General features: G+C 49.7%; 1 protein-coding gene across 1 annotated transcript in view; it reads right to left on the bottom strand.

Moving 5' to 3' along the window:
- Positions 1-11,900, bottom strand: part of ACTN4 (actinin alpha 4) — a 72,826-nt gene extending 60,926 nt beyond the window's left edge. Inside the window, exon 1 of the mRNA XM_081215838.1 lies at positions 11,674-11,900. Coding sequence (XP_081071964.1) covers positions 11,674-11,835 — 162 coding nt within the window. The 5' untranslated portion in view covers positions 11,836-11,900. The remainder of the gene's footprint in view (positions 1-11,673) is intronic.
- Positions 11,901-14,510: the final 2,610 nt, after the last annotated feature.

Raw genomic sequence — 14,510 nt, 5'->3', positions numbered from 1 at the left:
TATGCTGCCAGGAAAATGGAAACCTCACCATCTTCTTTCCAGCTGAAGCAGCTGGGCTGGCCGGGCCATTACAGGACACCGTCATACTCATTCGCTCCTTTACATTCTGTCAGAAGGCATGATTTTTGCTGTCGAATTGCATCTAGGGCAGGGCAGAGAGAATCCCAGCCCATGTTCACAATGGACACTTTATGATCCGTGAACTTAGCTTCTTGCTGGGTGCAGTGTGTGCAGTCAGAAGTGCCCATTGAATAGCTCCGAGCTCTGTCACCGTTCCTCCCTTCCTGAGTAAAAGCCACACAACTAGTTTGACAAGGTGTGCCTTCCAACCTAGAGCCATGGGCCAAATGAAATCTACCACGTTCCTGGACTGGCTTCCAGCGGGGACAGAAAGCTGCAGGCCTCAGAATGAATCAGCCTGAACATCTGTCTTTCTGAACTAGAACCACCCTAGCTACAGCCCCACCTGACCAAAGGAAACGAGGCGGAAATACTGAGTAAACGGAAGAGATTTACAGAGAAAGGGGGACCTAGAAGAGCCAGTTTAAAAAATCAGGCTTCCGGGCTTCCCACTTCAAAGAGGGAGACACAACATTTTACCAAAGATGCTTTGTAAATCAAGCAGCCTCCTGATGGGACTGAAGGGAGCTGGAATTTGTTCATGGGGTAGAAGTTAAGCTAAGAGAGAGACTACAAAGCCATATGAGTACCCAGTGCCATAAAACTCCAGATTCAGAGGTTACCAACACTTTAATCAAACACAGGTGTCTTCTGCAGCAGTGATCACAAAGATAATTGAAGCTTTTGTTCGGTTTAATGTTCTACAGTCCTGGGGTTCCCACTTTAGAAGTCAGTTCTGGTTTGGCCTGTCCAGCGGGCCTGAGGGGAAAGGGTTGCAGGGCCCGAGTTCTGGAAGCATGAGGTTCCTGGCCTACTGGAGTCTAAGAAGAACTGAATTTGCAGACCTGGGCCTCATCACCACTTCCAACAGCAAAGCTCTAAGAGACCTGGCTGTGCCCATGTTTCCTACGTGCCCTGCTCTGACCATTCTGACCCTTCTGCTCCTCAGCGCCTCCACACTTTCGTTCCCGCTTCTTGGAACAGCCTTCCCCCAGTGCTCTCTTGGCTCCCTCTTTCTCATCCCCTAGGGATCAGCTAAAATGTCATGTCTTCAGAGACCTTCCTCTTGATCTAAAGTACCTGCACTGCCCTCCTCCCCGCAGCGACCTCTCTCCAGGCCATTCCCCATCACTAGACTCTAGTGTACTGTAGAAATGAGAGCGCAGGCTTGAAAGGTTCAAATCCTGGCACTGCCACTTAGGCAAGCGACTTCAACTTCGATGGATCCATTTCTGCACCTGTCCTGCAAAGGTAACAACACCTACCTACCTCACCGGATTACATGAGTCCATACACGTAAAGCTCTTAGAATAGTGTCTAGCACAGAGTCATATGGTAGCTGTTATTACTATTATTAAATTCATAGGGCATAATCCCATCTGAAATTACCTTGTTTTATTTACACGCTTGCTCTCTGTCTCCCCCACCAGCCTCTGAGTAGATCAAGAACGTAAATGAGGACTTCCCTGGTGGCACAGTGGTTAAGAATCTGCCTGCCAATGCAGGGGACACGGGTTCGATCCCTGGTCCAGGAGAATCCCACATGCCATGGAGCAACTAAGCCCGTGTGCCACAACTACTGAGCTTGCGAGCCACAACTACTGAACCCGTGTGCGTGGAGCCCGTGCTCTGCAACAAGAGAAGTCACTGCAATGAGAAGCTGGCGTGCAGTGACGAAGACCCAATGCAGCCAAAAATAAATTAAAAAAAATAATAATAAAAAAAGAACGTAAATGAGTTGGAAGATGGTTTGCATTTGGTCATCTGATTTCCTTGGTGGCCACTGGCCAATCCCAAAGTGGGGAGCTAGGCTCCCCAAAGAGCCTCAACTGCCCACACTCTGACATAACTGAACCCACAAGGCCTGAACTGCTACTCACAAGTCTCATGTTTAAACTATGCTTGGAATGTTCAATAGGAACATACACTTATTTTTAGGCAAGAAAGTTGTCTCCTAAGCTAACCCTGTGGCCCTGGAGCTGGCCGTATTTGGCAAGGCCTGCCTTGTGGCTGTTTATTAAAGAGGCCCAGAACTTTCTCAAGTCTAAGGTAGCTGTGAAGAGAACTCAATGAGCTGGGAGTCTTGTATTTTTATGGTCAAAGCTTGTTCACTTTGAATCTCTGGGGTGTTTCTGTGCAGCGGGTAGGAGCCGAGTGCCGCTCCCTGACCTTCCACAGCTTTGGGCCATGATGCATCAACCACAGTCATCCCTAAAATGGTTCACTGCTTTCAACGGATTGAATTCCCTTCCGTGGGTTGTCCCTGAGTCAGTGAGTCAGTGAGTTAATGAAAGCTACAAAAGGAAAGGGAAAATTCGTGTCCCCAAACGGTTAAGAAGGTTCCCCCACCCCAACTGGTCTAGGTATTTCCTCTCACTCAACCAGCAGACACAGTGCTGGGCGACTACAGGCCTGACATCTCTGAAAAAGACATCTTGATACAGACCTTTCTGTCTTACAGAAAGTCAAATCCTACCAGACTTGGCAGTGAAGCTCAAACGATGCCCCCACCCACACCCCGTCCTGCAAAGAAAAAACTGCCTGACGATCCTGGTGATGTTTACGGGCTGGACACCTTCCAGGGTTGGTTAGCAGACAGCCTGTAAGAAGGGGTGATTCATCAGACTGCCCTTGAACTAGCCTGGCAAGCCAGCTGCTTCCAGACATTTTGAATTTTGAAATGGAGCTTATTTCATAGGCCAGAACTGGAAGATTATACCAGCCTATAAAATTAAAAAAACAAAAAACAAAACACAAAACTGACTCTTCCAAGCATAATCTATGCCAGCAGCAGCCAAAGAAGCATTTAATATTTTCATCAGACACAGAGTTTAATGTAAAGATGCTCATTTCCTTAAAGGGGGGGAGGGGGGGAGGCTAGGGAGAAAAAGGCTTATTTATTGTCAGAGTTGGAGTAGGAAGGATGTGGATTTTTAAAAAAATGTTATCACGGAATGAACTGTGCTTGGGATTTGCTGGAAACTTCAGAGTGCTTTTTAATTTGTCAGTGTTTGCGAAAACAGGCAAAAGATGCAGACACATTTTGCCCTGCTATTAAGAAGTCACATAGCTGAAATTCCAACTCTAAATGCCTAGAGAAAAAGCACACATCCCAGCCACAAAGCCAACAGCGGCTTTCGTGGTGTACTCTTGTTCTTCCCTCTCTCTCTCTCTCTCTCTCTCTCTCTCTCTCTGGCGCGCGCGCGCGTGCAAATACACACCCCTCATCGATAAAACAATAAAAAGGGCTGGCCTGACTCCTGCGCCAGGGAACAGAGGCCCCTCGTCCCCCTCCCCAGCGTGGCCACCACTCCTGTGGATATCTTCTGTGAGACTGGCTGGCAGCAGCCTATTTCTGCCCAGTAGCCCAACATTCCACCACTGGGGCTGCCTCTAGTACGGAGCCGCATCCCCAAAACAGTAAGCAACTCAGTTTCCACGGCGATATCAACTAAATACCTTTTACCCACATCCTGATTTAGACTGATCATAGAGCACTTATGTGTTGATGTTTGCACACGCGCATACCGAGGCCGGTGACACTGGTGACACTGACTGAAGCTGGCTTCCAGCACTGCCCCTTGGGGCTTGGTAAAGGGAAGGCTGTCTTTTCAATAACACAAGCTGAAGACCCACAAACCCTCCTGGCGTGACACCCCCTCAAGCAACCTCCCAGCGTGGTGGCTGGTTGTTCAGTACCTTTCAAGCTTCCTCCTGTGATGTTTCTCCTAACCTCAAACTGGCCTTCTCTGCCACTGAAATGAAGTGTATATTAAAAAAAGAAAGAAAGGAAAAAGAAGAAATGCATTTATTTGGCTTCCTGCAGTGCCCCCATCCTGGATGGCTGCTAATTAAGACATTCTTGGAGCTGGAATCCTTACTGGTCCTTACTGGTCAGGAGGTAAGATATGGAAACCCTTCATCCTGGGCTCTTTGGAGATTAAAAAACCAAATGTGTTCCCTTCACATGTGGAGAACGAGGAGGAAGGCGTACTGCCTGCCTTCCGCACTGCCTCCCATCCACCTAGACTGTGGCTTCCACCCACTCTCAACAGCCATCAGGGAGGGGGAAAAAGATGAAAAGAAAAACCCACTAGAAAGCCAGTAACAAGACATCACTCAGCCCCACATCTTTGGGGGGGAAAACTTTAAAAAGCATAAAACAAACCACAGTGTCTTCTTCATTCCTGCCCAAAGCTGAAGACACAAATGCTGTTGTATTGATGGTGTTCTAGCACCCCATTCAATCATTTCAGCACCGTCAGTGATATTTCCCGAGATGACTTCACTGTGCTCTGTGGAGTTGTAACTGCCACTTCCAACTACTTCTGCCCCATGTCCATAGTTCCATAGGAGACAAAGAATCTGTTCTGCTCTGATATCTGGAAGCAAAACATTTAAATCAGCCCTTCTTAACTTGGCAGGAGGGTACTGCTTTCCTTTCTGAATCTAGGATGCAAACCCAGACAGGGTAGCAGGGTGGTTTATTCATGGGAGCAGCCAGACTTTAAGTGTATATGTGTTAGAAAGCTGGAGACTTAAAAAAAAAAAGCGATGTGAGGAGCAAGGGATAAACCCACAATTCTTGTATTTAGAACGTGGCCCTAGTTACTTAAAAAAAAAACCCAGAACCCAAGAAACCTTAACATTTGAATGCAGAGATAAACCAGTGCCATCCAATCCTGTTCAAGGGGAGTACAGTGGGCTGCCGGGCAAGCAGGATGGGCTGCGTGTTCCTGGGTAAGTCACTCTGCCCCGCCACTCGCGGAATGTTTCAGGGTCAAGCGAGATAAAGTTTTTTCCAAGTGCGGCACGCACACATGGGAGATTTTAAGGGTTATCCACACTCTCCATTAAACCCTGAACAACAGTGAGAAGGTTATTCCCCTTGATTCTCTTGAAAACCTTCTGATCAAAGAGACAGTCTCTGCTTGGTACGCTGGGTCTCTAACACCTCACCAACACTTGCCAATCTCCTTTCAACAAAGGGAGCATGCCTCAGGCCCAGAGCCTGCAGCAGGAATAGTACCTAGCTAGAACTTAACAGCACTGTTTTGTTTTCAGCCTGTTTACTTTTGCAGTTTCCTTCTATTTATGGCCAGGGAAGCTAGGTTTTCCATTTGCAATACTCATATAAATTTCCCCTTTATAACTTAAGTTAAAAAAGGCAGGGACTTCCCTGGTAGCGCAGTGCTTAAGAATCCGCCTGCCAATGCAGGGGACACGGGTTCGAGCCCTGGTCCGGGAAGATCCCACATGCCGCGGAGCAACTAAGCCTGTGCACCAGAACTACTGAGGCTGCGCTCTAGAGCCCGCAAGCCACAACTACTGAGCCCACGAGCCACAACTACTGAGCCCGCGTGCCGCAACTACTGAGACTGCGTGCTGCAACTACTGAAGCCCGTGTGCCTAGAGCCCGTGCTCCGCACGGCAATGAGAAGCCCATGCTCACTGAAACTAGAGAAAGCCCGCGCACAGCAACGAAGATCCAACGCAGCCAATAAATAATAAATAATTTATTTTTTAAAAAGGGCAAATTGACCTGAAAGAATATTATTAAGTATATAAAAGCAAAAGTGGCTAAGGAAAAATCACAAATGACTGAAGTTTAGGAAGTACGGAGACAAGCATGGGGTGGGGGTGAGGAGGGCTGCTCTGGCTGGAGAACCACTGTCCCTTCTGGAAACACAGGATGGTCCCTCGCTCTTGGGGAGATGGGGCTCATCCCACTCCAGGAAGGCAGGAGCCAGTACAGAAACAGGTGGCAAATAGCAAATCCCAAGTAAGCTCTATTCACTCACTTTTAGATACCACTTCAGTAAATTACATCTAAGAAAAAAAGCCACCGGCCTCTTCCGGAGTAACTCCTGCTCAGAGTAAAGACAAGGCAACCAAGTTACACCAACCAGCCTTTAAAGACTTTCCATGGACATTCCAAGTTAATGCATCTGTTGTTTACGACGGAAAGGGGAGGGGGAGGGACATGAAAGAACAACACAACCAAAAAGGGCACAACACCAAGACAAATGTCTCTGGGATTTTTATAATCCCAGGGAGACCGCTTCTTGGACAAAACTTCCCAAGCACCGATAAAGGTCACTCTTGCCAGTTAAATGTATGCAGTTTTCACTTTCTGGAGGAGGCGGGATCCTCCTCCCACCCGCCAGTTAATTTTTCCTCCCAATAAGATCACTCTTTAAACAGAGGCTGGAATTTTAAATGATTCTGTTTCTCTTAACTCACTGAACCCTACACTCCCTGATACCTGGGTTACTGACTAAAATGTAACTCATAAATCTTCCTGAAGAAAAGCAAGTGTTACTTGTGCCACTTTCAGACACTTTATAACAACTTCTGGTGTCTAGACAGGCAACACTGTAAAACTAAGTTTCCTTATAACTGCGCTCGATGCTTTGATGTTTCAAAGTTTAACCTCATCCTAAAGGAGACTGATTTTGAGCTCTCAAACTACCCAGGACATAAAGGCTTCTTTCAAACCTCCCTGGACGACAGGATTTGTAGCTGCTCAAGTAGAAGCTTCCACCCCCCTTTTAGTAGGTCAGTGTTTCAATTACCACTGCCATTGAATTACCAACTTGCTATCACTTGCCTCCTATTTCCATGAAAAAAGAAAAGGGGGGGGGAAGGGAGACTTAAACAAGGTAATGTGAGTGCGTTTGCCATTCTGCAAAATAAATAGGTAAATAAAGGCAACGGAAGGGAACTGACCATGACTGATGAAAACACAGACATCACTAAGTGAAGGAAATAAGGATAAAGCTGGGGAAACCATTGATCTAGAATATACCAAATGCCAGACAAGAGATAAACATGTTGATAATTCAGCCATTCAGAAAACCTGAATGAGCAAGTGATACCAGAGCAAACAGCTGTTCCTTATTTTTGTCCTTTCCCTCTCCCCTCCTCCAAAAATAAGAGCAAAGGAATTTTTTTTTTTTTTTTAAAGAACAACTCTAAGATCTGGTCAAAAGCTTGTACAATTCCCAGCACACTATAAATCAATATGGCAAAAGCCAAAGGCGTTCATCTCAACAGTCTCAGAAATTCCTTGAGCCTTCCCCAAATCAATTCCTTTCTGGCTCCATTCTCTTCGCTGTCATCTGCTAGACCAGCACTGCCAAATAACTTGTACTACTCACTCAGTTAACGCTGTAGAAGGGTGCTGTCTGGCCAAAGTCAGCCGTGACTGGAATACATGTTTAAGTGGCAGAACTCCCCACCCCAGAGGCTTCAGATTGGAATCCAGACTTGTCCCTGCTCCCCTGACATCTGATTGAGAGGACATTTTGAGAGTGCAAGCCTACATTTTAACTGACCTCCCGGATTGCATCTCAGGAGTTTAATAGCACCAGCAGCACCTGGATATTAAAACCCCACCCTCATTTCCAGGGTTGTTTTCCTCCAACACCATTTCCAGGGTTGTTTTCCTCCAACACTTTCACCAAACTTTTCCCACAAGGCATCCCACTCTAGGCCAGGCAAGCGGCTGCCGTTAAATGAAACCATTTAGCACCAGTTCCAACTGGAGAGTGAGTCAGCTCCCGGCTGCCAAAGCAGCCTCCTTGTTGGTCTCAGGGAGGGTGTTTCAAAAGGCAGAGGGCAATCCTGGGCCCACGCCCTGGAGCGCACAGAATTAGATGAAGCAACAGGCGCCACTCCATGGCACCAACCGGAGTTCAACTCTCAGCTGAATGAGTGTGAGTGAGTACAAGGGGCGCTGTACTCCCAGGCCATCCTCCCACATCTCATCTCTTCCACAGTCACCAGAAAAGCCCTGTTCTTAAAACACATCGGGGGGGCGGGAGGGGATAGAGGCTGGCAGCTGATAGCTTCCCCTACCCCTCTCCCAAGAAGGCAAACAGGATACCTGTCGTCATCACATATTTACAGTCTTTAATTCTAGATGACAATTGAGTTTAGGGTTTTTTTGGTTTTGTCTTTGTTTTCGGCATGTAACTTACTCCGTTTCTAAAACTGCCAGATCCTAAGAGGCAAACAATTAGAGAAATGGAACAAAATAACAGACGGCTACTTTGAGGTCTCTATCATCAGCCTAAGGAAACAAACAAACAAACAAACCCTGCTCGGAGAAAAACAAGACACCATCAGAACTTTCAAATAATTAACTCAAATCTAATAGAGCCTGAGCCAAAGGTCAGGGTCTAAACACTGAGGCCCTGTAAGCAGTGATGTTTCAATGAACAGGCAACCTTAGCAAAGGAGGCAATTCCTCTTGCTGTGATGAGAAGTTCTAGATCAGCTATCAAGTGACCTCACCTGTCCAGCAGAACGGGGTGGTGGGGTGGGGTGGGCAAGGCTACTCAGGCCACTTTCAGAAACTGGGAGAGAGAACTCTGGCCCAGAGCTATAATTGCTCAAGAATTTGCTCAAAGGCCAGACCAGTCCTTCCCCCACACCCCTGGAGAAAACATGCAGAGCCTTCCCAGATCAGAACTGTTGCATAAGCTACTTACCAGGTAATGCCTTGGTTACAAGGGTCCTTAGAAGGGCCTCAGGTAGAACTGAGAACCACCAGGAATCACACGCACCCTCTGACTTGGGCCAAACCTTGCTTAATTCCTAGAAGAATTCAATTCCACACGCTTTAAGGGCCTATCCAGCTATCCTGGATAATGATTTTTAGGGTATGAGAGTACGCACAGGACACTCACAGGACTGCCACTCTCCCTGTGACCAGTGGCTCAGCCTTGGAGGGGCAAGAAGGGCAATCTGTCATTCACTAAGGTGACGCTGCAGCGCAGAAAAACCCAGCCAGCCTGTCTGGGGGGAATGGGGGTAGGGGGTTCCTCTTAGAAGGAAGACAACAGCACAAACTTGTGTATATATTCCTTTCCATTACTCCTCCTCCCATTTCAGAAAGGATCCCCACCCCATAATAGGCAGGTGCACAGCAGTGAAGCGACATTTCCCCGCGAAGTACAGCTATGTGTAAATATTTGTCGCAGTTGTATAAAGCAGGACACACTAGAATCTGCCCCTTATTGAGAATCTAAAACAGCTAGTGTTAGAGGGATTGTGAGCCACCCTTTCCCTGAACCTTGCCTGGTCCTTGTGGAAGGGAGGAGGGAGGATGATACAACAGCAGCAAGGCCTAGGGGTTCCGGTGAGTCCCCTAGGGGGTCCCGCCCAGGCCTGAATGGTGCCTCAGCCTCACCCAGCTTCCAAGGTAGACTATAACCAAGAAGGAGCACACACCCTAACTCCCAGAGGGAGCGGAAATGAGCTAGCAAAGGGAGTCACTCTGGGAGTCGTAGAAGTCAGGAAGGGAGGGAAAGGGAAGGTCCCCACTCCCACCACCGGAGTAAAAATGTTCTGAAGTTCATTCTCCCCAAGCACCTGGAGCTGGAGAAGACAGATCCCAGACATGCTCAAAAACAACCTCGTGGCCCCCTGTTCCCCTCCCAACTTTCCAAGTCTCTTGGCAACTCTTAACCTTTTCCAGCCCGGCACTGCCTCCAGCAATAAATTACTGTTGAGACTGCAGGCTAGGTCTCTCCCCTCAATAAGAATTTTATGTCAGATTATCTCAACCTGCCCACCCGGAGGAAGGTGGGGCAACAGATAAGGACACCACCATCAAGCCACCACCCGCCCCCCCCCACCTACTGATGAGGAAATTCAAGCAGAGGTTGGTAATTTACCCAAGGTCATGCCAGGCTCCACCCCAGGCTGCCTGGAACAGCTGCTCCCTTCACCCTTTCCCCTCCACACTGGGCTGCCTGCACAGAGCCCCCAAAGCACCAAGTCACACCCTCAAGAGGCTTCCAGCCACACTCGCCACTCAAGCCCCTTGCCTGAGTTGGCCCCCATGATCCTGAGGAAGCTCCACCAAAGCTACCCTCCCGAAGTCCCAACACCACACACATCCGTCCTTGTAGAATCACAGAAGGGCCCCCTTCGACCCCTCCTCATTTCACAGATGACAGGACTGCCCTGAGATCAAGGGTCTTGCTCAAGGCCACAGAGCTGACAACAAGCCTAGGAAGAAAATTCAGATCTCCGGAACGTATTAAATGCCTCTAAGTGCAAGTCCCACCCTCTTCACACACAACACTTCTAAACAGCCCCCTCCCAACACACACACCCACTCAACACCCTCCTTTCTTTAGCTTTTGCTGCACACACTCAAACCCTCTCTTCTATCAGCTTGGAGCTCTCCCCTCTCAACCATCCTGGATCTCACACACACACACACCCCCCACCTTCTCAACATGCCACCTGAAAACAGACCCTGCTTTAGAAAGAGCTCTTCACCACCACCCCCAAAAGACACAATTCTTCTGGACACTCTCACCTCTTCCTCCCCAAACAATTTATTCTCCCTTCACAATACACACACTCTCTCCAGTCCCGGGACTGCATGTCCAGAAGCCCCCACCCCCAAATTCCTTTCTCAGTCTATCCATCACACACTCCCTTTCTAATGAGACTTTCATTACTACTCTAACCTCCCTCCCACCATCCGCCATTCCGCTCATTCTCTCCCGCCATCCTCACCTTGTCCAGGCTACCTTAGCCTCCGGCGCCGCCAGCCCTTTGCTGAGCTTTGTCTACGTTCCATCAGTTCTTCAGATCCCCTCCTCAAAGCACTCCAGATACTCTCTGTACCCCCCCTTCGGCCTCTCCTCATCAATGAGGTCTCGACCTCATCATATTCCTCTTCTTCCTATCTCCCAATCTTCTCCTCTTCCCTGTAGAACAGCGCACCCCAAATAAATCTCACCTCCTTCAAATCCTCTTATTCACAGCTCCCTAACTTCTCCCTTCAGACCCGGAGTCCCGGAACTCCTTAGCAGCCCTCCCCGTCCTCACCACCCCCCCAAGCTCCGGGTCCTTTCACACCCACTTCTTTCCTCAGCCCCTCTCCTCCTTCCACCTCCCCAGTCTCCCCAGTCCTCCCACTACTCTTCAGACTTCATAATCCCTTCCTTGGTACCCCTACTCCATCTTCAGACTTCCAGAATCTTCATCCCTTTAGAAGTCCCCCAACCCGGGGCTCCCACAATTCCAACCCTCTTCAAAGGATTCCGCAATCCAAATAACCCCCTCCATACTCGAGCTCTTCAGACTCCCCCGATGCCTAATTCGATCCTGACCCACAAATTCCAGACTCCTCCGTTTCTCTCTGAACACCCCCCAGTCCATCCTGACCCACCAGTCCCGCCTCAGACCCCATTCCATTTTAGAGGCTCCAATCATCTCGCCGGTTTCCCCCAATTCCCCGCCCAGACCCTCCAATTCCTTCATCGGGCTCCCCGATTCCTTGTTTTAGATTTCCATATTCCCTACTCAGCCGCCAATTATTTTTTCAGACTCCCAATTCCTTGCTCAAGTTCTGCAACTCCTCTTCAGGACTCTAAACCCCTTCCCAGACCCGCCGGTTCATTCCCAGGACGCCCAGTTCTCATCACAGACCCTCCAATTCCGTCTCAGGACCTCCCAGCCCCTTTCCGGCCCCCAGCCTCCCTCGGAAGCCCCCCCTCCAGCCCATTCGGCCCGCGGGCCGCGCACCTTGCGCTGCTGCTTCTCCCAGGCCGGGTCCAGCAGCAGGTCCCGGTCCCAGTCGTCCTCCTGGGCCATGTAGTCGCCCATGCTACCCCCGCCGCCGGCGCCATTGCTCCCGCTGCTGGGGCCGTATTGGTACGGCTGGTTCGCCGCGTGGTAGTCCACCATTCCGCTGCCTCTCCCGAGCCCGTCTGCTCCCGCCTCTGCTCCCGCCCCTCTGCCCGAGCCGCCGCCGCCGCCGCCGCTGCCGCCGCTACCGCCGCCGCTTCAGCTGCTTCAGCCCGCCCTCCGCTGACGCCTGCGCACTGCTCGCTGCGCCTGCGCACCGCGCCGCCGCCGCCGCCCTCTCGCGCGCGCGCGCCTCCTGTGCCAAAAAGCACTGAAACCCCGCCTCGGGGAGCTCGGAGCCTGCGCAGAGTGCACCTCCCCTCGGCCCTTCAGCTCATGGACGAGCCGCGCCCCCTCTCCCGCGTGAGCGCGCGCGGCCTCTGCGTGTGGGCGGGGCCAGAGCATGGATGATTCGTAAGGCGCGTCTCGACATCAGGCTTGAACCTGCTGAGGCGTGGCGTGTATTCCCATTCAGTAACAGAAATTTAACAAATATTTATTAAGCGCCTACTGTGTGCGTTGCCAGTAAACAAGATAGACAAAACTCCCTGGCCTCATGGAACTACCTTCTAGTGAAGGGAGACAACAAACAAAATTTTAAGTACATATATATTACAAGGGGTAAGTGTTATGGAGAAAAATCAAGCAGAGCTGGCACGTAAACGAAGTACTCAGGGTAGCCTTTGCGGAGAAGGAGAACATTTGAACAAACATCTGAGGGATTCACGAAATGAACATGGGAGTTAGGTAGACTGGAATAGATACTGGCTGACGGGGAAGGTAGAGGATTTTTTGGACTTGTCTATCTTCATTCATTCAACAAACATTTATTGGGCACCTACTGGTGTGCCAGGCCCTGTTCTTGGGTGCGGGTGATATGGTGCTGAGCATGATAAATGTGATTAGTTCTCAAGTGGCTAATATTGGGGGGGGTGGCGCAACAATAAATAAATACAGATAAATGACATTGCTACATTGAGGCATGTCAAGTGTAAATATCCAAAGCTGAGCTCCTCATCTTCCTCTCAGACCTGGTCACCCCACAGTCATCCCCATCCCAGTCAATGGCGCCTCCATCCTTCCAGCTGTGCAGGCAACAAAGCTTGCAGTCCTCCTTGGCTCCTCTTTGTCTTCACACCCCACATGCAGTTCCTCAGGAAATTCTGTCAGTTCCATCTTCAGAGCATGTACGGAATCCACCCACTTCCCCTTTCCCCCACGGCCACGCCCTGGTCCTGTCCAGCCTCGCCTTGTCTTCGCTTGGACCACTGCAGTAGCGTCCTCACCATCTCTCTGCTCCTCCACTCACCTCCCAACTCTCCTTCTCACAAGGAGTCAGAAGGAGCCTGTGAACACTTGAGTCAGATCAAGTTCCTCCCTCCCTGCTCAGAACCTTCCTTTGGTGCCACGTGTCAAAGTCAAGGAAAGAAGGAAAGGTTGCTGGAGTCTTCCTTGCCCTGGTGCAGCCCAGCCCAGCTTTTGAAATAACCGAGACTCCTGGGGCCTCAGCCAAACCCACAAGGTCTTCCACGTCCTGGTCATCCTGGTCCCCATTCTTATCCCAGCTCACCTCCCACTCTCCCCCTCCTCTCTGAGCTCCCGCCACACTGCTGGCCTCCTAGCTGTTCCTCCAACACACCAGGTACTACGGTCCAGCCTCAGGGCCTTTGTATACGGTGATACCTTGTTACCACTGTTTGGAACACTTTCCCCAGATACTGGATCCCCAGGGCTCACAGCCTCCTCTCCTGCAGATCAGCGGAAATATCACCTCGTGAGACCTCCCCTGACCACCTTTTCATAAATAGCATCCCACACCTTCCCAGCTTTATTCTTTCCAGAATACTGATCACCATTTAATATACTACATGACTGGTTTATTTATCATGTTTATTTGTCTCCTTCCCAACAATGTCAGCCCATGAATGGTGAGGATCTTTTGTTTTGGTCACTGCTGTATCTCTAGCCCCTGAAGCAGTGTCTGGCACAAGACAGAAGCTTAATAAATCCCAGATGAATGAATAGGCTTAAAACCATACTGAAGAATCTGAGGAGTTTTGTTTTTTGGGTTTTTTTTTTTTACTATTTTTTGCCTGAAAAGAAGTTTTGATTTTATTCTAAGTGCAGTGGGGACATATAATGAATTTTATTCTAAGTGCAATGGTAAGTTAGGAGAGGACTGCAAGCAGGGGTGGGGTCTGATTCAACTGTCCATAGGGTCTGTCTGGCCACACAAGGGGAACAAACTGTAGAAGGTGGAGTGAGTTCAGGGAGCCCAGCGGGGAGGCTGCTGCGATGGTACTGACACAGACAGACAAGAGGGTGAAGGAGGAGAGTGCTGAGGAGGAGAGGCAGTGGGAGGATGTGGGCAAGTGGAGCCTCCAAGACTTAGTGTCATGAATTTGATGGGGGTGGGAGGCAGGGGTGGGAAAGTGCGCAAAGAATCAAGACTCAAGATGGCTCTAGGTTTTGGACCTAGAGCAACCTTGAGGGGAATGGGTGGGTGTTAGGGAAGGTAAGAAGGTAAGGGTTTGACTGAAGCAGAGCCTGACCGGCAATACAAAAGGACTGTGTTGCAGTCATCTGCTGGGGATGGGGATTAGAAGACACAGCTTCTCCAGGTTATGGGAGCTACCAGGATCTCTCCTCTCCTCTCTCAAAGGCACTCGAAGAAATCCAAGGGCAAGCAAAGGAAGGGGATGATGCCTAGGTGGCAGCCCACTTTCCCAGGTAAT

Source organism: Mesoplodon bidens, assembly GCF_964165515.1.
Source record: "Mesoplodon bidens genome assembly, chromosome: 18".
Taxonomy (NCBI): Eukaryota; Metazoa; Chordata; class Mammalia; order Artiodactyla; family Ziphiidae; genus Mesoplodon; species Mesoplodon bidens.
This window is presented reverse-complemented; position numbering and strand designations above follow the sequence as displayed.